We start from the raw sequence: 26,138 nt of genomic DNA on the forward strand, positions 1-26,138 counted from the left end.
GTTGTTGCCATCCTGTACATGTCCCGCAGGTGTGATGTTCGGATGTACCAATCCTGTACAGGTGTAACACGTGGTCTGCCACTGCGAGGACGATCAGCTGTCCGTCCTGTCTCCCTGTAGCACTGTCTTAGGTGTCTCCACAGTACGGACATTGCAATTTATTGCCCTGGCCACATCTGCAGTCCTCATGCCTCCTTCACGTTCATGCAGATGAGCAGGGACCCTGGGCATCTTTCTTTGTGTTTTTCAAAGTCAGTAGAAAGGCCTCTTTAGTGTCCTAAGTTTTCATAACTGTGACCTTAATTAACGACCGTTCCATAGTTGCATATTCATTAATGGTTCATTGAACAAGCATGGGAAACAGTGTTTAAACCCTTTACAATGAAGATCTGTGGATCATACTTGAGTAAAAGTAAAGATGCGTTAATAGAAAATGTAAAGGTCAGTGTTTGGTTTTACATATACTTAAGTATAAAAACGTAAAAGTTAAATGATAAATAATATTATATTAAGCAAACTAGAAGGCAAGATTATTTTTTAATTTACAGATGGCCAGAAGCACAGTCAAACACAATTTACAAACAAAGCATTTGTGTGTCGTGAATCCCCCAGATCAGCGGCAGTAGGGATGACCCAGGGATGTTCTCTTGATAGGTGCATACTTTCTAACATTTTCCTGTCCTGCTAAGCATTCAAAATGTAACCATGACTTTTGGGTGCCAGGGAAAATGTATCGAGTAAAAACTACATTATTTTCTTTAGGAATGTAGTAAAGTAAAAGTTGTCAAATACCCCAACTACTTTCAAGTATTTTTACAACACCAGATTTACCGTGCCTGACCAGGTTCTCGCGCATATGGCACTCCGCGTTAGGGCAACCAGTAGGGTCCAGGACAATGGCAGAGTGGGTCCTGCGATGGACATACTAAATGCAAGCAGTAATACCAAGTCAGTATATCAAAATGGCCTCAATCATAACATATTCAAGTGTAGTACTGTCTAATCTCTCACTAAATGGTCCATCTTGTGCAGTTTACCAAGAGTATCCAGTGGTAGTTTGCCACATTGCAGGCTCCAATCAAGCAACTGCGCTGCTCCAGACTGGTCTACAGGAAGAGGAATGAAGATACAGTTACATGGTGGGGCAGGCCGTCTTTTGTCAGGAAGGTGGCAGATCTCCACACATTGACCCCTCTAGCCTCTTATTTAGAACCATGACACAAAAGCAACTCTGCGGACATTCATTTACCTCACCACCTTATCTCCATGCAGGATATTCCCTGCCAGAACGTGGTCCATAATAAAATCATCTCTTTTCACTTAAGTCAATGTCAATTTGTCACGATCGTCGTATGGAATGGACCAATGTGCAGCGTGGTGAGCGTACATTTTTCTTTTTTGCAAATGTCGCCAACAAAACAAAAATACAACAAAAACGAACGTGAAGCTCCGTAAGGCTATACATGCACAAACGAAGACAACTATCCACAACTACCAAAAGGGGGAAAAAAGGCTGCCTAAGTAGGATTCCCAATCAGATACAACGATAGACAGCTGTCCCTGATTGAGAACCATACCCGGCCAACACAGAAACAAACAGAATGTCCATCCCAAATCAGCCCACAGCAATACACTGGCTCTGGGATATGCAACTATTTCATTACTCACTCACTCAACTTTCCAAACATAACAAATAAAAATAAACACACACCACACCATCCACACATACTGTGCCTTCTGTTTACTTAGTTTTTATCTTCACTATGTAGAAATAGTGCTTGTGTTCAATTAGTTATATATGAAGATTTATAGAAAAGCTATATTTTGTATTGTATTGTTACAATCAATAACCGGGCTTGAATTGTGTTTATTTTCCTCATCTATGAGAACTTTGTAATTTTTAAAATAACCATGGAGTAGTCTTTGTGTCTCTGAACAACTGGTTATCAATATATAGTTTATCAACGACGAGAGCTACTCGTTTCGCTTTTAATCTATTTTCTTTGAAAATTGGATACAGAACTTTGCGCCGTTCTGCAATTTCTTTCGGAAACTGATCATTCATGCCAATTTTGGTCCCAGCAAGTCTTTTACCCAGGCTTTTAACCATTATTTTATCTTTAAATGAAGCAAATTTGGCAACGATTGGGCGTTCGTACCTCTGCCCTCTCTGTCCGAGGCGGTGTACACGTTCAAGTTGGATCTTATCGATAACTTCGCGTGGAATCTGAAGCGCTGCAAAAAGGAACTCTAACTACAGATTCAGGAACCTCTCCTTCTTTCTCTTGGATACCTGTAAGTACCAAATTCTCTCTCATGGATCTAGTTTGTATGTCTAGTAAGCATTCCTTCAGAACGGTGTTCTCCTTTTTAATTTCATTCATTTCGGTTTCAATTTTATTGACTGTCCCTTTTAGCGCGTGTGTTTCCTTCTCCAATGTCGCAGCTTTTTCATCACTCATCTCTAGGCTTGCCTTCAACTCTTTTATATCTTTACTAACTAATTCAAGTATACCCAGTTTGTCATTTATTGATTTTAACAGATCGGTTTCGACCTTTACCATTGCCGGTGGTGAGAATATTAAATCATCAGTGTCGGTTGAGGAGTCACGTTTTCGTTTTTGAATCGGTTCCCCTGTCTTACTCTCCGTCATGTTTGGGTGTTGCTTGTTTGTCGATAAATGTCTCTAATCTTAGGATTTGTTTTGTGTTATTATCCAGATTGAAGGTTATCACCCACCAGATTATTTAGTGCTAATATTTTAGTCTAATTTAGCAGATATTTCGAATATTATGTTTTATCTTGAGGTGCTCTACATAACTTCGTTCAGTCCGCCATTACCTTTACGTTACCTTTACGTCCGCCGTCCTACCTGCCAACCATGGCATATGGTTGGTCAAAGTTGACATGATGCCCAGGCAATACAGTCTAATTGTACTTCATACCAACTGCAACCATGGCCAATGTCATACAATTCAACCATAACATGTGGGCGACCTGAACATACCTCCCCACTAAGCCACTCATTGGACTTCAACGTAAGGAAGTCCTGAAGGTGCAGAATGGCAATGGTTTCCTCCAACAAAATCCTTGCGGTTGCCCTGCCCACAGTTTCACCTATACAAACATTATGGTAATAACAATGGTGTCAACTGTCTGACTGTACAGATGATCAACATGCAGAATGTAACAGTCACATTCCACTTACTCTATTCTCCAATTCGTCATCCCTGCTGGAGTGTTTCTCAGACAGTGTTGGAATTGGTCACCCTATTGAATAATGGTGACAGGTCAGTTTGGGACAGTACTGCATTTAGGGTTCACAGATATACATAAAACCCATGAGGACCACATGGCTTAGTAAAATGGTCAACATTTTGACATACCAAAATAAGACGGACCTGTTGATCAACGGTAGCTTGTTCTTCCTGGCGTTTGGCGGCTGTCTGGACATGCTCCTTGGTGGCACACTTATGGCCAGAGCATTTTGCGCCCAGATGCCTTATCCTCAGCTTTATTGGCATAGGACTGTCCACACTTCTGTCAAAGGCCAGTACAGCTGCCAGTCGGTGGACACTTCTGGGCACTGTCCGATGCAGAGCAGGAGCACGTCTCTGTTGGCAACCGAGTAATGACGTGCTGCTTGTCTGAGAAGCCCTGGTAGAGGAATGATGGGGTGCTTGGCACCAGGAGGATTCGTCCTTTTGCCACAATCATCCTGGCCAAGGCCTCCACTCCAGTTTCTACCATGTCAACCTTTTCCCATGCCACACAGGACTGGATGCCTTCCGCAAAGGACACCATGTCGTCCTCCGACCTGGTAGGGGAAACTGATGGGCATTCGCCTGGAATTGCTCATGGCACTCGGGTCAGGTGGAAATTCCCTAGGTTACAGTATCCCCCCAGCACTTCCCTCAAGGCATTGGTTTGGAGTTGGTAGAGTAGATAAACCAATGTATCTACTCTGACCTTCCATCCAACCAATGCCTTGAGGACAGCATTGAAGCTCTCTGAGCAGTTGTTAGTAATTCCATCTGACTGGATGCCCAAGCTGTTTAGCACATTAGTGCTCTTGTCCATGGCGTCGGACAGCGACTGATGGAAATAAGCCTCGAAATCAGGGCGCCAGGGGACACATACACACTCTCTCCAATGTGCATTTGTAGTCACTCCTTGATTTCGAGGCCAAGAGCTCTTTGATGGCCTGCTGGTTATCAGCCACAGCTTGAACACTGTGACCCGATCTTGTGCTTCACATTGTTCGAGATGTGGTTCCAGCAATTGACAATCCTGGCTTGCGGCAGCACAGACTGGATTACTCCCTCAATAGCCGCCTCACGGTCTGTGCAGAAGATTGCTGTTGATAGTTGGAAGGAGTGAAAGGGTGGTGCGAAATAACAGATTTTCCATGTGCCTGAAGGACGGGTGCCTCTTGAAACACTACATGACGGAAAACAAGGGGTGAAACATAATTTTCCAGGTCAAATGTGGTGTCATGGTGAAAAGTATTTGCTTTTAATGACTGCCTTGGCCTCGTCAACCATTTCTGGTGCTGCCACCACCAGAAGGGTTGCGGGTGAAGTCTCCATACGGGTGACAAATCCAGGGAGAATGTCACCCATATGGGTTGCCACCAACTCATCCCGGTCCAAAACAGTGACGTCCCTTGCTTGACGAATTGGGTTCTTCACTTGTGCCAAGTTGCGAGGTTGGTACACTGGTATGAATGATGCATTTGGGGGTGGTGGTGGGTTATTGGTCATGAGTATACTTTGCCAGGTGTTTCAGTCTTTCGCCTGGACATCTCATCTATAATTGAGGGAGCTGATCGGATGAAATCCCTTGCTTGCTGCTGTTGCCGTGGGTGTAGGGGACAGTGGAAACTAAACTAGTGTGTTAGCACAGTATGAGGCTGATGCAGCAACTCGTACTCCCTTTGTTGGAGCCCTGGTGCTTCCTTCCCTGCATAGTACCGCACCCTTAGTTTTGGTGAACAGCGAGGAAGACTGGGATCCCTTTTGAATCCATTGCTTTTGCTCCGCCTTCCAGTCCTCACATGACGAGGAACTACCTGCAAACATTGTCTCCAGGCTTGGGGTGGAAGGTGGGATACGTTAGTGGGATCAACTGTTAGAATTTCAGCTGCTTGTGCTGGTGTTCAAGGCAGCAGGCGTGTGGTGTATACTTGCTGGGGTAGTGATGGAGCAATCTGGGAGACGGAGAAGGGGGTTGCGTAGAGTTGACAACGAAAGCTGCGGGTGTTTGACCTTTCCAGTTCAATGACCAGCACAGAAAATAATCAATTTTCCTGCTCGTAGCCCGCTGCTGTAACTTCGTCTGGTGAGAGGCCTAGCCTTTTTAACAACTGAGGCAATGTCATCAAAAGTTGGGGCCCTCTTTTCGGCATTCTGATAAGGAAAATGACTTTGGGATAAGTATGGCGATGACACTTAGGACGAGTTTTCCAGACAGTTAACGGCTAACTATATGGAAAAATGTCCCCTAGTGCTTCAAAAAGTTGACCAAGCCAGATTGGGGTCCATTCAGAATTAAATTGAGACCTGTTTACATTCTACATCAGTAACTTCATTTTGAATGGAAATAATCAGTATGCAGAATTTGACATGGATTGAAAGTAAATTATATTAGTTGAAAAAATAGAACCACACCCCCGTAAATGATAATTTCCAAGTACATGACTTGCCCAATCATAGATTACTTCCAGGGAGGTTGGAATTGCGCTATGACTCAAAACCACAGTGGGCTGCAGGCATAATCGACATAAGCAGTAGCTAGGGGTCCACCGACCATTGATAATTATTTTAACAGTCACTTCGTGTTAGAATAGTAAAATACACAAGGGGAAATTTAGATATTTGGTTGTCAATCAGCAGTTGGTTAGCAAATTAGTTTGTCACATACACATGTTATTGCAGGTGCAGCAATTCCTAACAATACAAAACACACAATCCTAAAAATGTACAGTTGATGTCGGAAGTTAGCCAAATACATTTAAACTCAGTTTTTCACAATTCCTGACATTTAATCCAAGTAAGAATTCCCTGTCTTAGGTCAGTTAAGATCACCACTTTATTTTAATGTGAAATGTCAGAATAATAGTAGAGAATTATTTATTTCATCACATTCCCAGTGGGTCAGAAGTTTACATTCACTCAATTAATATTTGCTAGCATTGCCTTTTTAACCTTTTATGGCTGCAACCCTTGTTCTCAATTTCCGCCTGAAAACATACCCTAATCTAACTGCCTGTAGCTCAGCTCCAGAAGCAAGGATATGTATATTCTTGGTATCATTTGAAAGGAAACACTCTGAAGTTTGTGTAAATGTTAATTGAATGTAGGAGAATATAACACAATAGATCTGGTAGAAGAAAATACAAGGAAATAAACATACGTTTTCTGTTTTTTATTGTTGTAGCATCTTTCACATGTACTGGAATAGCCAAACAGTCAGGATGCTGGGGACAATTTAGATGGACAACACGAGGGCAACTGTAGTTGTGCAAAGTTTTAGACTGATAACTTCAGGAATTGGTGAGCTACATGACATTTAGCATGAAGTCACCCAGGTGTCCCACACAAGTTGCCCAAATGTACCCAAGTGGCCGAATTGGTGAAATGACCTATAACTATATACAACAGTGCAAATAACTATATACAACATATCAAAAAGCAATTCTAACACACAAAAAAAATTATAAAAATGTTGAAAAAAAATATTAGAAAAAAAAACAATAAAAAAAAACAGGCCTTTAGAAGTCCTCTACACAATATTTTGCTGCGTGTGCCATGTCCCATAGCAGTCTCTTTCTGAGGTAAAGCAGAGACAAACTGAACACGTGGTGCAGATGATGGGGGACTTCATGTGACACAGAACACAACGACGCCTAAATGCTGTGGCCTTTTGGCCATGAGGCACAGTCATGCCTGCAGTAATGAACTGTGGCATATGAACACCACTGGAGGCAGGAGTAGAGGGGGCAGAGCGTGATGCAGTGGACTTTGTGAGATAGGCAGCAAGCTCCTTGATGAGCAGCTCCCTGAAGGCTAGCTGTGTGATGGGGGGCTGTCCACAGCTCTTCGCCATTTCCTTCTGCAGGATGAAGGAATTCACCACAGCAATGTCAATGAAGTGGTAAAACAATGTCTTGTACCACTTCTTTGTTTTGTGTAGAACATTGTAGTACCCTATCAGTGTGTCTGATAGGTCTACACCTCCCATGCTCTTGTTGTAGTCCTTGATGGCTGCAGGAATGGGGACATTTTTGTTGTTCCATGCACCCAAAGCATCTTTTACACGCCTACTGACATGGTCGCCATTGAAGGACTTGTGAATAGTGGAGCACATCACCACCTCTCTAGTGTCCATCCTTCACAAACAGCAGGCCATCTTCACGGATCCATCGAATGGTACCCCGCTCAGCCCGCTTAGGCATGTCATTTACCTTTGTCTTTGGAAAGCCCACTCTGTTGGTCCGAATAGTGCCACAAGCCCACACCTCCCGCTTCCTCAGGTCTGCAAACAGGGTAGGGCTTGTGTAAAAGTTGTCCACAAAGAGTTTGTAGCCCTTCCCCAGCAGTTAGAAATCCAATAACGCCATCACAGAGTCATAGCTAAGTCCCTTACCAGTCGCACAAGTGTTCTTCCCCTCATAGACAAAAAAATTGCATGTGTATGCACACAGAATCAGCCAAAACAAACAGCTTGTAACCCCACTTAGTTGGCTTGTTACGCATGTATTGTTTTAGGCCAATTCTGGCCTTTGAGGCTACCATCCTTTCATCTATGGACAAGTTCTGTGCGGGCTGAAAATGGGTCTTGCAAGCCTCAACCATGCTGTGGTAGAGGTTTGACTTTGCAGAGCCTGTCAAACCGTGCGGTGCCTCTCCTCCTGTCATTCTCCTGATCAACTTCTGGGTCACTGATGTGCAGCGCCCGTGAGATATTTAAAAACCTTGTAGAGGACATGACAGTGGGGGGGGAAAGGCAGTTGATAGAGTTCGGATGTTTTCCAGTAATCCTTTAGGGTTTTGAACTTCACCAGCCCCATGTAAATTACCAGTGAAAGGTAGCAGAAAATGTCTGACATGGAAATGGGCTTTCATGCCTGTTTCTTTCCTGCTTGCTTCCTAGCCCCATACTTGTTAGTATTGCAAACAAGGGAATCAACAACTGCCGGGGTGAAAAACAGTTGGAAAAGTTGCATCGGGCTATACTTCGATGTCATATCCAGTTGGGGTCCCGGTTGCCTTTTTAGGTCTGAAAATTGGAGCACGGGGCTCCACATCTTCCTCCAGCACAGAGTGCCATTGCCCCTCTACCTCTCTACCAGCAGGTTCCACACTTCCCTTCCTCCGCTTCTTTGTTACCCTCTTCCCACCTCTAGATGGCCGGGCGGGGGTAGGTGTGGAGCCAGAGACAGCAGGAGTCCGGCTGGATGAACCCGCTTCAGTGGGGGATGGGCACCTTGGCACCGGAGGCTCCCAGTCGGAGCCGCTATCACTGTGAAAGAAAACATTAAAAAAAATATTTGTATTGTATGAGCCTTTTATCATCACATGAAATAAACATATGTATTGTATAGAATACTTCACTATGGTGAAGTGCTGTTCCATTCAACTGCGGCCATTGTTTTGGGCCTGCCCTCCCCCCAACAGCACCCAATTGCTATTTCTTATGAAAATGGAGAGGAGTAGCAGGCGCAGTGGCCATGTGTTTTCTGTTTTATTCCATTCCATATATATATATACATATACATACATACATACACACACACGTGGCTTATGTGCCCATGTGTCTCTTTTATTCCATTTGAATAAAAAATGGAAAATATATATATCTGACATGGCATATATATATACATACATACACTATGTATAGCCAATGTGTACTTTACACATTTCATCACACATTTCATTGCAAATTGCAAAAAATAACGAAATAATAATATTTATATTTCAAACAACGGTATTAGCACTTACCGGTCGAGAATTGCGTCCTGTCCTTGCAGAAAAAGCTCCTCAATTTTGGAATCATAACTGTATTCACTCACAGATTCTTCAAACAAAAATTCCGTCTCACTTTCTCTATCAATCTCGTCAATAATCTGGTGCAAATCTGTATATTTAGACTTCGATTTAGCTTTTCCAGATTTGTTCGCCATGATGCCTACAATGAAATCTTACAAATAACACTTTACAAAAACTACTTTCAAAACTTTCAAAACAATTCCGTGCGTAATGAGCTGTGGTGCAACTAGTCCGATGGTCGAAAGAACGCGTGTTGTGCATGCCTTCACAAACAAAGGATGGTGGTCCAACCCATAACATCACATACTGGCATTTACCTCTACTCATTGGCTATCGATCCAGCTAGATTTCAAGAAGATCTGTGGTCATTGGGCAGAAATACAGTCAATCAACGACGCTTCGCCAGTATTACTGGTGCGCAAACATGTCATTGCTTGTTGTCGTCAAATCAGCTCACTTCGGTCAATACTCACCGCAAAAAAAACAGTTACGTCTGGCTGGGTTGCAAACATCCAGAGGATTACAATGAAACCAACCATGACTAGATAAACGATTGTTTACTGTATGTTATTGCGTCGAATGCGCCGTAAAAAGTTGATAGAGATGGAAATCGCGAGGCAAACGTTATCCTAAGTGTTTCATTTTAGACTACAAAAATGGATTTTATCAAAGAAAACGGCACTTTGTTTGATCACTGGGACCCTCGGGAAGAGAAATAAGAGCAAGATATCAGAATGTAAGTCATAATTTTACCTTCAGATGTGAATTTGTCAAACCTGTCATGGCGGAAAATGTTTGTTGTTCGCTCTTCTCAAACAAAACCATGGCATTTGTTCTCTAATAGCCGTTTTAAATCGGAAAACGTAGTTTGATTACCAAGATTCTAATCTTTTGAAGCATGTAAGACACTTGCATTTTCAAGAATGTTTCATGTTACGACGACGTTGTATATTAGTTAGTCATTATGAAATTTCCCCGGATGTTGTACCGGCATCGGGCTTGCAGCCCTAAGAAGTTAATGAAATACACTCATGGCTTTGTGTGAAGTGAGTTAGTGCGATGTGCAGCACGTACCATTTCATACTCTCTTCCCCCTTCACGGTTGAGGTCTTGAATTTTTGAAGCGCCCCTGCAGGACTCTGTTCCAGGAACCTCTCGGGGAAGGAGACAGCCGCCTTGTCTCTCTCTAGGAGATCATGGCTCTCTGGGAAAATCTTCCAATGTGCCTATTGGAGATACTGTGATGTTTCCACCCCCATGCTTCACAGTAGGTATGGTGGTGTTTGGATGCAACTCAGCATTCTTTGTCCTCCAAACACGACAAGTTGAGTTTTTACCAAAAAGTTCTATTTTGGTTTCATCTGACCATATGACATTCTCCCAATCTTCTTCTGGATCATCCAAATGCTCTCTAGCAAACTTCAGACGGGCCTGGACGTGTACTGGCTTAAGCAGGGGGACACGTCTGGCACTGCAGGATTTGAGTCCCTGGCGGCGTAGTGTGTTACTGATGGTAGGCTTTGTTACTTTGGTCCCAGCTCTCTGCAGGTCATTCACTAGGTCCCCCCGTGTGGTTCTGGGGTTTTTGCTCACGGGGTGAGATCTTGCGTGGAGCCCCAGATCGAGGGAGATTATCAGTGGTCTTGTATGTCTTCCATTTCCTAATAATTGCTCCCACAGTTGATTTCTTCAAACCAAGCTGCTTACCTATTGCAGATTCAGTCTTCCCAGCCTGGTGCAGGTCTACAATTTTGTTTCTGGTGTCCTTTGACAGCTCTTTGGTCTTGGCCATAGTGGAGTTTGGAGTGTGACTGTTTGAGGTTGTGGACAGGTGTCTTTTATACTGATAACAAGTTCAAACAGGTGCCATTAATACAGGTAACGAGTGGAGGACAGAGGAGCCTCTTAAAGAAGAAGTTACAGGTCTGTAAGAGCCAGAAATCTTGCTTGTTTGTAGGTGACCAAATACTTATTTTCCACCATAATTTGCAAATAAATTCATAAAAAATCCTACAATGTGATTTTCTGGAATTTTTTTTCTCATTTTGTCTGTCATAGTTGAAGTGTACCTATGATGAAAATTACAGGCCTCATCTTTTTAAGTGGGAGAACTTGCACAATTGGTGGCTGACTAAATACTTTTTTGCCCCACTGTATATGGCCCCTCCAGCAGCCTCACCAGACTCTTGTCCAGGTATTCACCAATTCCTATGTACTCCTGGAAATAGAAGAGTAATGGGGAAGGGTTGGATTAATAGTTATGAAAGGAAAGCAATTTAAGCAATCCGAGCTGTTTAGGATGTAGACTAGCGATCAAAAGTTGTCGAACACCTACTCATTCAAGGATTTCTCTTTATTTTTACTATTTTCTACATTGTAGAATAATAGTGAAGACATCAACTATGAAATAACACATGGAGTCATGTATTAACCAAAAAAGTGTTAAATATATTTTGACTTGTTTGAGGTTCTTCAAATAGCCACCCTTTGCCTTGATGACAGCTTTGCACACTCTTGGCATTCTCTCAACCAACTTCACCTGGAATGCTTTTCCAACAGTCTCGAAGGAGTTCCCACATATATGCTGAGCACTTGTTGGCTGCTTTTCCTTCACTCTGCAGCCTTCCTGAGTGGTGGGAGACTCATCGAGGCCTTGCAAGGAGATGGTGGGGTTATCCTCCTCATCCAGCTCTCCCAGGTTGTCCTCTACTTTCTCAAACTGATCAGGTGGGACATCTGGGTCCTTTCCGAGGTTGGACTCCAGCTTCTGGTCACCATCGGTCTGGGAGAACAGATACTCAACCCCAATGAGTTCCCCTTAAACAGAGACAGCAAAAAAAGAGACCCATTTCAACATACCAGGGATGTGGATCCACGTGCGCAGCGAAAGCCAGGCAGGATGAACTCTCCCTTGGTCACGTCCTTGCTCTTGTTGGTCTAGAGGCTGACACCAGGGGGGTCCTGAATGCAGACCAGCTGTCGTCTCTGGGTCTGCCAGATGGCCTGGTCCAGGATGCCCGTGATGTCTCCAGGAGCCTCTTGGTCTCCTCCGCCCCGGGTGTGTGTGGCGACGACAGTACCGAGCCATCTCCTTGGAGCTGAACCTCTTCATCACCTGGGCATCGCTGAGCCCCGTTGATGTGGCTCCCCTCGCTTGGCCTCCCGCAGGCGCTACAATATGCAGAAGGGGAGCCGCTACATAAAGAGAGCATACAGAGGATGTTTCTCTGTGGTCACTCCCCCAGCAAAACGACGGATTAGGTGCCACACATCCTGTTGGACGATGAGCTCCTGCCACTGGCTGAACATGCCTGCCGTCTTCTCCTTGCCCATCAGGTTGCAGCAGTCCCGGTCGACATAGAGCCGCTTGGGAGGTGCCACTCGAGCTCTACTATAGCGCTGTCGGTGAGGACTGTAATGAGCACCTGGCTGTATTCATTGCCCACGCTGCTGTCCCGTGTGCTGCCCAGCTAGTTTAGATCACAGAGCTGTTCAGGAAGCAGACAGCCAGCCAACAGAGTATGAGACATTTTTTGACAACCTTTTATCTCATTACAATGCTCCAGTGTGTAGACACTTACTTGGAACTGCATTCTTCGAGGCCAAGATTTTCAACACCATCGACTGCAGTTTTGGCTGGGGCCACCGAACGCTGACCCAAAAATGCTGTGACTGCTGGACCAAGATGCCTTGAATAACAAACCAACAATGAAGACAATAAGTACAGTTGTGGCCAAACGTTTTGAGAATGACACAAATATTAATATTCACAAAGTTTGCTTCTTCAGTGTCTTTAGATATTTTTGTCAGATGTTACTATGGAATACTGAAGTATAATTACAAGCATTTCATAAGTGTCAAAGACTTTTATTGACAATTACATGAAGTTGATGCAGAGAGTCAACATTTGCAGTGTTGACCCTTCTTTTTCAAGACCTCTGCAATCTGCCCTGGCATGCTGTCAATTAACTTCTGGGCCACATCCTTGCATAATCAATGCTTGGAGTTTGTGGGTTTTTGTTTGTCCACCCGCCTCTTGAGGATTGACCACAAGTTCTCAATGGGATTAAGGTCTGGGGAGTTTCCTGGCCATGGACCCAAAATATCAATGTTTTGTTCCCCGAGCCACTTAGTTATCACTTTTGTCTTATGGCAAGGTGCGCCATCATGCTAGAAAAGGCATTGTTCGTCGCCAAACTGTTCCTGGATAGTTGGGAGAAGTTGCTCTCGGAGGATGTGTTGGTACCATTTTTTATTCATGGCTGTGTTCTTTGGCAAAATTGTGAGTGAGCCCACTCCCTTGGCTGAGAAGCAACCCCACACATGAATGGTCTCAGGATGCTTTACTGTTGGCATGACACCGGACGGATGGTAGCGCTCACCTTGTCTTCTCCGGACAAGCTATTTTCCGGATGCCCCAAACAATCGAAAAGAGGATTCATCAGAGAACATGTCTTTGTCTCAGTCCTCAGCAGTCCACTCCCTGTACCTTTTGCAGAATATCAGTCTGTCCCTGATGTTTTTCCTGGAGAGAAGTGGCTTCTTTGCTGCCATCCTTCAATAGTCTTCGCCTCACTGTGCGTGCAGATGCACTCACACCTGCCATTACGTGCAGATGCACTCACACCTGCCATTGCTGAGCATGCTCTGTACTGGTGGTGCCCCGATCCCGCAGCTGAATCAACTTTAGGAGACGGTCAATACATTCTTGGACTCACCTTGTTGTGCTGTGCTCACTTGAACAGGTCGATGGTGCTGCGGTCCTTCATGGGCAAATCGTCACAAGTCTGGCATTCTCTGGATTTATGGTGCTTTCAAAACAACTGAACTCTGACAAAAACAAGGTTGAATCACGATGACGTCATTGATCTTCAGGTCGTAGCTCTAGAAAGATGCCGGATTTAAAATTCAGAGTTGGGTGACCGTTCAAAACGTATTTTCCCAGTCGGAGCTTCTTTATTCCCGACTTCCCAGTTGTCTTCAACTCACTGAAGTCAAGTTTTCGCAGTTCCGGGTTAAGTTGTTTTGAAAGCAGCACAAATCAAGCTACATTGACAGCATGGCCAATGCTTATCATTATTGAACTTGGAAATAAGCCCCTTAACCTGTTTTGGCTGCAGCCCGACGTCGGTACACTTATGACAACATCCAGCTCAAGTGCAGGGCGCGAAATTCAAAAGATATTTTTTTAAATATTTAACTTTCACACATTAACAAGTACAATACAGCATATGAAAGGTACACATCTTGTGAATCCAGCCAACATGTCCGATTTTTAAAATGTTTTACAGGGAAGACACTATGTAAATCTATTAGCTAACCACGTTAGCAAAAGACACCACTTTTCTTACTCCATCAGTTTTTTACTCCATCAGTAGCTATCACAAATTCGACCAAATAAAGATATAAATAGCCACTAACCAAGAAACAACTTCATCAGATGACAGTCTGATAACATATTTATTGTATAGCATATGTTTTGTTAGAAAAATGTGCATATTTCAGGTATAAATCATAGTTTACATTGCAGCTACAGTCAGAAATTGCACCGAAAGCAGACAGAGAAATTACAGACACCAACGCCAAATAACTAAATACTCATCATAAAACATTTCTGAAAAATACATAGTGTACAGCAATTGAAAGACAGGCATCTTGTGATTCCAGACAATATTTCCGATTTATCAAGTGTTTTACAGCGAAAACACAATATAGCGTTATATTAGCGTAGCCACAATAGCCAGAAACACTTGGGCGCCGACGACCAGTTCACATGCATGACAGATATTAGAAATAGCATCATAAAATGTTTCTTACTTTTGGTGATCTTCCGTCAGAATGTTGGACAAGGTGTCCTTTGTCCAGAACAGTCGTTGTTTGGATCTGGAACGGCAAATTTCCCTCTTGATTTAGCATGGGCACTTGCCAAGTGGCACGGATCTCTCCAACGTCAACAAAGTCAGAGAACGGAACACGGCAAAACTCCCGAAAAAATTTCAATAATCTGATTAAACTATATTGAAAAAACATACTTTACGATGATATGGTCACATGTATCAAATAAAATCTAAACCGGAGATGTTAGTCGTCCATAACGACAGCTAAACAGAAGGCAAATCCATGTCCCCTTTCGCGTGCTCCAGACACAGGAAATGGACGGTCACGTCATACAAAGAGCTTTAATTCCACCTAAGACCAAGATAAACACGAAATTTCTTCTCTCACCGCCTCTTGACAACCAGGGGAAGGTGTATGAAGTGTACGTAGACTCTTACGTATCATGCCCATGTATAGGCAGGAAGTTGAACAGAGCATCGATTTCTGACATTCCACTTCCTGGTCAGGAAATGTGCTGCAGAATGAGTTCTGTTTCACTCAGAGAAATAATTCAAACGGTTTTAGAAACTAGAGTGTTTTCTATCCAATAGTAATAATAATATGCATATTGTACGAGCAAGAATTGAGTACGAGGCCGTTTGAAATGGGCACGATTTAACTGGCTACTCAATACTGCCCCTTGCAGCCATAACAGGTTAATCCCAGATTTGGCTCCACTGAATAGCTGGCTAGTGATTGCTTTGCAATGCTTGCAGTTAACGTTAGCCACTGTCACTGATTCCTTCCAAACCTCTCATGGTTGAATTTGCAATTTCCAACTTGTGTAATATTGATGGCCGATGAGCACCGATACATTTTATCTATGACAAGGTTTGAAAGGGATTTGCCAGTAGATTGTCGACTTGATTCATGATGATGACTGCTGGCTAAGATGTTGACATGATCAGTCCAATAAAAGCATGTTGAATCACGTTATGTCTGTGGCCAATGACCTTGAGCCTTCTTGGATTGGCACTTCAAATGTAACTCTCTGGCAGTACCCAAGGGGCTAAAATGTTCTAGCTCTACCCTTAGACTTGGCGGTGACGTAGTGTCCCCATGAGTGACAGAACACTGAGCCAATCACGCCGCAACGCTCTATTTTCAGTTGGCTTGCCCCACCACAGAAAGCAGTGTGCTAGGCTGAAACACCTGCATTTTGGCGCTGCCTTACTGAAGAAAACAAATAACAAACATGATCTATATGTGGCTTTATTAACAAATTTTTTTCACCTATATTTAACCAGGTAGGCTAGTTGAGAACAAGTTCTGATTTACAACTGCGACCTGGCCAAGAATAAAGCAAAGCAGTTTGACACATACAACACAGTTAAACGTTGAAAAAGTCTAAATACAGTGTGTGCAAATGAATGCAATAAATAGGCCATGGTGGCAAAGGAATTACAATATACCAATTAAACACGAGTGATTGATATGCAGAAGATGAATGTGCAAGTAGAGATACTGGAGTGCAAAGGAGCAAGATAAATAAATACAGTATGGGGTAGTTAGATGGGCTATTTACAGATGGGTGTAACGATCGTCTTCGGGAGAAAGAGGAGGACCAAAGCGCAGCGTAGTAAGTGTTCATGATGTTTTTAATTAAACTCAGAACACTAAACAAAACACACGAAACAGTACTGTGTGGAGACAAACACTGACACGGAAGAAAAACACCCACAAACCAAAAGTGAAACCCAGGCTACCTAAGTATGATTCTCAATCAGGGACAACGATTGACAGCTGCCTCTGAGAAACATACCAGGCCGAACACAAAACCCCAACATAGAAAAACAGACTGCCCACCCCAACTCACGCCCTGACCATACTAAATAAAGACAAAACAAAGGAAATAAAGGTCAGAACGTGACAATGGGCTATGTGCAGTGATCTGTGAGCTGCTCTGACAGCTGGTGCTTAAAGCTAGTAAGGGAGATATGAGTCTCCAGCTTCAGTGATTTTTGCAGTTTGTTCCAGTCATTGGCAGCAGAGAACTGGAAGGAAAGGCGGCCAAAGGAGGAATTGGCTTCGGGGGTGACTAGTGACATATACCTGATGGAGCGCATGCTACGGGTGGGTGCTGCTATGGTGACCAGTGAGCTGAGATAAGGCGGGGCTTTACCTTGAGGAGACTTGTAGATGACCTGGAGCCAGTGGGTTTGGCGACCAGTATGAAGCGAGGGCAAGACAACGAGAGCGTACAGGTCGCAATGGTGGGTAGTATATGGGGCTTTGGTTACAAAACAGATGGCACTGTGATCGACTGCATCCAATTTGTTGAGTAGAGTTGGAGGCTATTTTGTAAATGACATCGCCGAAGTCGAGGATCGGTAGGATGGTCAGTTTTACGAGGTTAAATTTGGCAGCATGAGTGAAGGATGCTTTGCTGCGAAATAGGAAGCCAATTCTAGATTTAATTTAGGATTGGAGATGCTTTAATGTGAGTCTGGAAGGAGAGTTTACAGTCTAGCCAGACACCTAGGTATTTGTAGCTGTCCACATATTCTAAGTCAGAACCGTCCAGAGTAGTGATGCTGGATGGGCGGGCAGGTGCGGGCATCGATCGGTTGAAGAGCATGCATTTAGTTTTACTTGCATTTAAGAGCAGTTGGTTTGTGCCCATAGGTGACGTTGTTGCCGGTGATGTCTGGTGAAGACCTGCCTTACAACAGGCCTACAAGCCCTCAGACAGTCTGAGCACTGATGGAGAGTAACTCGGGCAGTTGTTGCCATCCTGTACATGTCCCGCAGGTGTGATGTTCGGATGTACCAATCCTGTACAGGTGTAACACGTGGTCTGCCACTGCGAGGACGATCAGCTGTCCGTCCTGTCTCCCTGTAGCACTGTCTTAGGTGTCTCCACAGTACGGACATTGCAATTTATTGCCCTGGCCACATCTGCAGTCCTCATGCCTCCTTCACGTTCATGCAGATGAGCAGGGACCCTGGGCATCTTTCTTTGTGTTTTTCAAAGTCAGTAGAAAGGCCTCTTTAGTGTCCTAAGTTTTCATAACTGTGACCTTAATTAACGACCGTTCCATAGTTGCATATTCATTAATGGTTCATTGAACAAGCATGGGAAACAGTGTTTAAACCCTTTACAATGAAGATCTGTGGATCATACTTGAGTAAAAGTAAAGATGCGTTAATAGAAAATGTAAAGGTCAGTGTTTGGTTTTACATATACTTAAGTATAAAAACGTAAAAGTTAAATGATAAATAATATTATATTAAGCAAACTAGAAGGCAAGATTATTTTTTAATTTACAGATGGCCAGAAGCACAGTCAAACACAATTTACAAACAAAGCATTTGTGTGTCGTGAATCCCCCAGATCAGCGGCAGTAGGGATGACCCAGGGATGTTCTCTTGATAGGTGCATACTTTCTAACATTTTCCTGTCCTGCTAAGCATTCAAAATGTAACCATGACTTTTGGGTGCCAGGGAAAATGTATCGAGTAAAAACTACATTATTTTCTTTAGGAATGTAGTAAAGTAAAAGTTGTCAAATACCCCAACTACTTTCAAGTATTTTTACAACACCAGATTTACCGTGCCTGACCAGGTTCTCGCGCATATGGCACTCCGCGTTAGGGCAACCAGTAGGGTCCAGGACAATGGCAGAGTGGGTCCTGCGATGGACATACTAAATGCAAGCAGTAATACCAAGTCAGTATATCAAAATGGCCTCAATCATAACATATTCAAGTGTAGTACTGTCTAATCTCTCACTAAATGGTCCATCTTGTGCAGTTTACCAAGAGTATCCAGTGGTAGTTTGCCACATTGCAGGCTCCAATCAAGCAACTGCGCTGCTCCAGACTGGTCTACAGGAAGAGGAATGAAGATACAGTTACATGGTGGGGCAGGCCGTCTTTTGTCAGGAAGGTGGCAGATCTCCACACATTGACCCCTCTAGCCTCTTATTTAGAACCATGACACAAAAGCAACTCTGCGGACATTCATTTACCTCACCACCTTATCTCCATGCAGGATATTCCCTGCCAGAACGTGGTCCATAATAAAATCATCTCTTTTCACTTAAGTCAATGTCAATTTGTCACGATCGTCGTATGGAATGGACCAATGTGCAGCGTGGTGAGCGTACATTTTTCTTTTTTGCAAATGTCGCCAACAAAACAAAAATACAACAAAAACGAACGTGAAGCTCCGTAAGGCTATACATGCACAAACGAAGACAACTATCCACAACTACCAAAAGGGGGAAAAAAGGCTGCCTAAGTAGGATTCCCAATCAGATACAACGATAGACAGCTGTCCCTGATTGAGAACCATACCCGGCCAACACAGAAACAAACAGAATGTCCATCCCAAATCAGCCCACAGCAATACACTGGCTCTGGGATATGCAACTATTTCATTACTCACTCACTCAACTTTCCAAACATAACAAATAAAAATAAACACACACCACACCATCCACACATACTGTGCCTTCTGTTTACTTAGTTTTTATCTTCACTATGTAGAAATAGTGCTTGTGTTCAATTAGTTATATATGAAGATTTATAGAAAAGCTATATTTTGTATTGTATTGTTACAATCAATAACCGGGCTTGAATTGTGTTTATTTTCCTCATCTATGAGAACTTTGTAATTTTTAAAATAACCATGGAGTAGTCTTTGTGTCTCTGAACAACTGGTTATCAATATATAGTTTATCAACGACGAGAGCTACTCGTTTCGCTTTTAATCTATTTTCTTTGAAAATTGGATACAGAACTTTGCGCCGTTCTGCAATTTCTTTCGGAAACTGATCATTCATGCCAATTTTGGTCCCAGCAAGTCTTTTACCCAGGCTTTTAACCATTATTTTATCTTTAAATGAAGCAAATTTGGCAACGATTGGGCGTTCGTACCTCTGCCCTCTCTGTCCGAGGCGGTGTACACGTTCAAGTTGGATCTTATCGATAACTTCGCGTGGAATCTGAAGCGCTGCAAAAAGGAACTCTCTAACTACAGATTCAGGAACCTCTCCTTCTTTCTCTTGGATACCTGTAAGTACCAAATTCTCTCTCATGGATCTAGTTTGTATGTCTAGTAAGCATTCCTTCAGAACGGTGTTCTCCTTTTTAATTTCATTCATTTCGGTTTCAATTTTATTGACTGTCCCTTTTAGCGCGTGTGTTTCCTTCTCCAATGTCGCAGCTTTTTCATCACTCATCTCTAGGCTTGCCTTCAACTCTTTTATATCTTTACTAACTAATTCAAGTATACCCAGTTTGTCATTTATTGATTTTAACAGATCGGTTTCGACCTTTACCATTGCCGGTGGTGAGAATATTAAATCATCAGTGTCGGTTGAGGAGTCACGTTTTCGTTTTTGAATCGGTTCCCCTGTCTTACTCTCCGTCATGTTTGGGTGTTGCTTGTTTGTCGATAAATGTCTCTAATCTTAGGATTTGTTTTGTGTTATTATCCAGATTGAAGGTTATCACCCACCAGATTATTTAGTGCTAATATTTTAGTCTAATTTAGCAGATATTTCGAATATTATGTTTTATCTTGAGGTGCTCTACATAACTTCGTTCAGTCCGCCATTACCTTTACGTTACCTTTACGTCCGCCGTCCTACCGTCCTACCTGCCAACCATGGCATATGGTTGGTCAAAGTTGACATGATGCCCAGGCAATACAGTCTAATTGTACTTCATACCAACTGCAACCATGGCCAATGTCATACAATTCAACCATAACATGTGGGCGACCTGAACATACCTCCCCACTAAGCCACTCATTGGACTTCAACGTAAGGAAGTCCTGAAGGTGCAGAATGGCAATGGTTTCCTCCAACAAAATCCTTGCGGTTGCCCTGCCCACAGTTTCACCTATACAAACATTATGGTAATAACAATGGTGTCAACTGTCTGACTGTACAGATGATCAACATGCAGAATGTAACAGTCACATTCCACTTACTCTATTCTCCAATTCGTCATCCCTGCTGGAGTGTTTCTCAGACAGTGTTGGAATTGGTCACCCTATTGAATAATGGTGACAGGTCAGTTTGGGACAGTACTGCATTTAGGGTTCACAGATATACATAAAACCCATGAGGACCACATGGCTTAGTAAAATGGTCAACATTTTGACATACCAAAATAAGACGGACCTGTTGATCAACGGTAGCTTGTTCTTCCTGGCGTTTGGCGGCTGTCTGGACATGCTCCTTGGTGGCACACTTATGGCCAGAGCATTTTGCGCCCAGATGCCTTATCCTCAGCTTTATTGGCATAGGACTGTCCACACTTCTGTCAAAGGCCAGTACAGCTGCCAGTCGGTGGACACTTCTGGGCACTGTCCGATGCAGAGCAGGAGCACGTCTCTGTTGGCAACCGAGTAATGACGTGCTGCTTGTCTGAGAAGCCCTGGTAGAGGAATGATGGGGTGCTTGGCACCAGGAGGATTCGTCCTTTTGCCACAATCATCCTGGCCAAGGCCTCCACTCCAGTTTCTACCATGTCAACCTTTTCCCATGCCACACAGGACTGGATGCCTTCCGCAAAGGACACCATGTCGTCCTCCGACCTGGTAGGGGAAACTGATGGGCATTCGCCTGGAATTGCTCATGGCACTCGGGTCAGGTGGAAATTCCCTAGGTTACAGTATCCCCCCAGCACTTCCCTCAAGGCATTGGTTTGGAGTTGGTAGAGTAGATAAACCAATGTATCTACTCTGACCTTCCATCCAACCAATGCCTTGAGGACAGCATTGAAGCTCTCTGAGCAGTTGTTAGTAATTCCATCTGACTGGATGCCCAAGCTGTTTAGCACATTAGTGCTCTTGTCCATGGCGTCGGACAGCGACTGATGGAAATAAGCCTCGAAATCAGGGCGCCAGGGGACACATACACACTCTCTCCAATGTGCATTTGTAGTCACTCCTTGATTGAGGCCAAGAGCTCTTTGATGGCCTGCTGGTTATCAGCCACAGCTTGAACACTGTGACCCGATCTTGTGCTTCACATTGTTCGAGATGTGGTTCCAGCAATTGACAATCCTGGCTTGCGGCAGCACAGACTGGATTACTCCCTCAATAGCCGCCTCACGGTCTGTGCAGAAGATTGCTGTTGATAGTTGGAAGGAGTGAAAGGGTGGTGCGAAATAACAGATTTTCCATGTGCCTGAAGGACGGGTGCCTCTTGAAACACTACATGACGGAAAACAAGGGGTGAAACATAATTTTCCAGGTCAAATGTGGTGTCATGGTGAAAAGTATTTGCTTTTAATGACTGCCTTGGCCTCGTCAACCATTTCTGGTGCTGCCACCACCAGAAGGGTTGCGGGTGAAGTCTCCATACGGGTGACAAATCCAGGGAGAATGTCACCCATATGGGTTGCCACCAACTCATCCCGGTCCAAAACAGTGACGTCCCTTGCTTGACGAATTGGGTTCTTCACTTGTGCCAAGTTGCGAGGTTGGTACACTGGTATGAATGATGCATTTGGGGGTGGTGGTGGGTTATTGGTCATGAGTATACTTTGCCAGGTGTTTCAGTCTTTCGCCTGGACATCTCATCTATAATTGAGGGAGCTGATCGGATGAAATCCCTTGCTTGCTGCTGTTGCCGTGGGTGTAGGGGACAGTGGAAACTAAACTAGTGTGTTAGCACAGTATGAGGCTGATGCAGCAACTCGTACTCCCTTTGTTGGAGCCCTGGTGCTTCCTTCCCTGCATAGTACCGCACCCTTAGTTTTGGTGAACAGCGAGGAAGACTGGGATCCCTTTTGAATCCATTGCTTTTGCTCCGCCTTCCAGTCCTCACATGACGAGGAACTACCTGCAAACATTGTCTCCAGGCTTGGGGTGGAAGGTGGGATAAACTGTTAGAATTTCAGCTGCTTGTGCTGGTGTTCAAGGCAGCAGGCGTGTGGTGTATACTTGCTGGGGTAGTGATGGAGCAATCTGGGAGACGGAGAAGGGGGTTGCGTAGAGTTGACAACGAAAGCTGCGGGTGTTTGACCTTTCCAGTTCAATGACCAGCACAGAAAATAATCAATTTTCCTGATCGTAGCCCGCTGCTGTAACTTCGTCTGGTGAGAGGCCTAGCCTTTTTAACAACTGAGGCAATGTCATCAAAAGTTGGGGCCCTCTTTTCGGCATTCTGATAAGGAAAATGACTTTGGGATAAGTATGGCGATGACACTTAGGACGAGTTTTCCAGACAGTTAACGGCTAACTATATGGAAAAATGTCCCCTAGTGCTTCAAAAAGTTGACCAAGCCAGATTGGGGTCCATTCAGAATTAAATTGAGACCTGTTTACATTCTACATCAGTAACTTCATTTTGAATGGAAATAATCAGTATGCAGAATTTGACATGGATTGAAAGTAAATTATATTAGTTGAAAAAATAGAACCACACCCCCGTAAATGATAATTTCCAAGTACATGACTTGCCCAATCATAGATTACTTCCAGGGAGGTTGGAATTGCGCTATGACTCAAAACCACAGTGGGCTGCAGGCATAATCGACATAAGCAGTAGCTAGGGGTCCACCGACCATTGATAATTATTTTAACAGTCACTTCGTGTTAGAATAGTAAAATACACAAGGGGAAATTTAGATATTTGGTTGTCAATCAGCAGTTGGTTAGCAAATTAGTTTGTCACATACACATGTTATTGCAGGTGCAGCAATTCCTAACAATACAAAACACACAATCCTAAAAATGTACAGTTGATGTCGGAAGTTAGCCAAATACATTTAAACTCAGTTTTTCACAATTCCTGACATTTAATCCAAGTAAGAATTCCCTGTCTTAGGTCAGTTAAGATCACCACTTTATTTTAATGTGAAATGTCAGAATAATAGTAGAGAATTATTTATTTCATCACATTCCCAGTGGGTCAGAAGTTTACATTCACTCAATTAATATTTGCTAGCATTGCCTTTTTAACCTTTTATGGCTGCAACCCTTGTTCTCAATTTCCGCCTGAAAACATACCCTAATCTAACTGCCTGTAGCTCAGCTCCAGAAGCAAGGATATGTATATTCTTGGTATCATTTGAAAGGAAACACTCTGAAGTTTGTGTAAATGTTAATTGAATGTAGGAGAATATAACACAATAGATCTGGTAGAAGAAAATACAAGGAAATAAACATACGTTTTCTGTTTTTTATTGTTGTAGCATCTTTCACATGTACTGGAATAGCCAAACAGTCAGGATGCTGGGGACAATTTAGATGGACAACACGAGGGCAACTGTAGTTGTGCAAAGTTTTAGACTGATAACTTCAGGAATTGGTGAGCTACATGACATTTAGCATGAAGTCACCCAGGTGTCCCACACAAGTTGCCCAAATGTACCCAAGTGGCCGAATTGGTGAAATGACCTATAACTATATACAACAGTGCAAATAACTATATACAACATATCAAAAAGCAATTCTAACACACAAAAAAAATTATAAAAATGTTGAAAAAAAATATTAGAAAAAAATAAAATAAAAAAAAACAGGCCTTTAGAAGTCCTCTACACAATATTTTGCTGCGTGTGCCATGTCCCATAGCAGTCTCTTTCTGAGGTAAAGCAGAGACAAACTGAACACGTGGTGCAGATGATGGGGGACTTCATGTGACACAGAACACAACGACGCCTAAATGCTGTGGCCTTTTGGCCATGAGGCACAGTCATGCCTGCAGTAATGAACTGTGGCATATGAACACCACTGGAGGCAGGAGTAGAGGGGGCAGAGGTAGAGGGGGCAGAGCGTGATGCAGTGGACTTTGTGAGATAGGCAGCAAGCTCCTTGATGAGCAGCTCCCTGAAGGCTAGCTGTGTGATGGGGGGCTGTCCACAGCTCTTCGCCATTTCCTTCTGCAGGATGAAGGAATTCACCACAGCAATGTCAATGAAGTGGTAAAACAATGTCTTGTACCACTTCTTTGTTTTGTGTAGAACATTGTAGTACCCTATCAGTGTGTCTGATAGGTCTACACCTCCCATGCTCTTGTTGTAGTCCTTGATGGCTGCAGGAATGGGGACATTTTTGTTGTTCCATGCACCCAAAGCATCTTTTACACGCCTACTGACATGGTCGCCATTGAAGGACTTGTGAATAGTGGAGCACATCACCACCTCTAGTGTCCATCCTTCACAAACAGCAGGCCATCTTCACGGATCCATCGCATGGTACCCCGCTCAGCCCGCTTAGGCATGTCATTTACCTTTGTCTTTGGAAAGCCCACTCTGTTGGTCCGAATAGTGCCACAAGCCCACACCTCCCGCTTCCTCAGGTCTGCAAACAGGGTAGGGCTTGTGTAAAAGTTGTCCACAAAGAGTTTGTAGCCCTTCCCCAGCAGTTAGAAATCCAATAACGCCATCACAGAGTCATAGCTAAGTCCCTTACCAGTCGCACAAGTGTTCTTCCCCTCATAGACAAAAAAATTGCATGTGTATGCACACAGAATCAGCCAAAACAAACAGCTTGTAACCCCACTTAGTTGGCTTGTTACGCATGTATTGTTTTAGGCCAATTCTGGCCTTTTGAGGCTACCATCCTTTCATCTATGGACAAGTTCTGTGCGGGCTGAAAATGGGTCTTGCAAGCCTCAACCATGCTGTGGTAGAGGTTTGACTTTGCAGAGCCTGTCAAACCGTGCGGTGCCTCTCCTCCTGTCATTCTCCTGATCAACTTCTGGGTCACTGATGTGCAGCGCCCGTGAGATATTTAAAAACCTTGTAGAGGACATGACAGTGGGGGGGGAAAGGCAGTTGATAGAGTTCGGATGTTTTCCAGTAATCCTTTAGGGTTTTGAACTTCACCAGCCCCATGTAAATTACCAGTGAAAGGTAGCAGAAAATGTCTGACATGGAAATGGGCTTTCATGCCTGTTTCTTTCCTGCTTGCTTCCTAGCCCCATACTTGTTAGTATTGCAAACAAGGGAATCAACAACTGCCGGGGTGAAAAACAGTTGGAAAAGTTGCATCGGGCTATACTTCGATGTCATATCCAGTTGGGGTCCCGGTTGCCTTTTTAGGTCTGAAAATTGGAGCACGGGGCTCCACATCTTCCTCCAGCACAGAGTGCCATTGCCCCTCTACCTCTCTACCAGCAGGTTCCACACTTCCCTTCCTCCGCTTCTTTGTTACCCTCTTCCCACCTCTAGATGGCCGGGCGGGGGTAGGTGTGGAGCCAGAGACAGCAGGAGTCCGGCTGGATGAACCCGCTTCAGTGGGG

General features: G+C 43.8%; 1 protein-coding gene and 2 long non-coding RNA genes across 3 annotated transcripts; all 3 read right to left on the reverse strand.

Annotated features, from left to right (window-relative positions):
* Positions 1 to 757: 757 nt before the first annotated feature.
* LOC120020140 lies at positions 758 to 3,806 on the reverse strand. Its single transcript, XR_005472417.1, has 3 exons — positions 3,210 to 3,806; positions 3,009 to 3,118; positions 758 to 1,106 (listed from the first exon to the last, which is right to left on the reverse strand). It is a non-coding gene; the product is annotated as an uncharacterized LOC120020140 (long non-coding RNA).
* A 2,953-nt stretch (positions 3,807 to 6,759) lies between these two features.
* On the reverse strand, positions 6,760 to 25,160 carry LOC120020705 (piggyBac transposable element-derived protein 3-like). Its single transcript, XM_038964423.1, has 2 exons — positions 24,624 to 25,160; positions 6,760 to 6,978 (listed from the first exon to the last, which is right to left on the reverse strand). Exons 1-2 carry the CDS (start codon positions 25,027 to 25,029, stop codon positions 6,785 to 6,787), a joined length of 600 nt encoding a protein of 199 aa, XP_038820351.1. The 5' UTR covers positions 25,030 to 25,160; the 3' UTR covers positions 6,760 to 6,784.
* On the reverse strand, positions 18,408 to 21,472 carry LOC120020706. Its single transcript, XR_005472448.1, has 3 exons — positions 20,870 to 21,472; positions 20,669 to 20,778; positions 18,408 to 18,756 (listed from the first exon to the last, which is right to left on the reverse strand). It is a non-coding gene; the product is annotated as an uncharacterized LOC120020706 (long non-coding RNA).
* Positions 25,161 to 26,138: the final 978 nt, after the last annotated feature.

This window comes from Salvelinus namaycush, chromosome 25 (genome assembly GCF_016432855.1).
Source record: "Salvelinus namaycush isolate Seneca chromosome 25, SaNama_1.0, whole genome shotgun sequence".
NCBI classification, from domain to species: domain Eukaryota; kingdom Metazoa; phylum Chordata; class Actinopteri; order Salmoniformes; family Salmonidae; genus Salvelinus; species Salvelinus namaycush.

Coding starts and splice junctions, on each gene's coding strand:
- LOC120020705 (XM_038964423.1), bottom strand. CDS start 25,029: ATGTGCTCCACTATTCACAAGTCCTTCAATGGCGACCATGTCAGTAGG. Junction 6,979..24,623: donor CTCTACTCCTGCCTCCAGTG/GTGTTCATATGC, acceptor CTGCCTCCAGTG/GTGTTCATATGCCACAGTTC.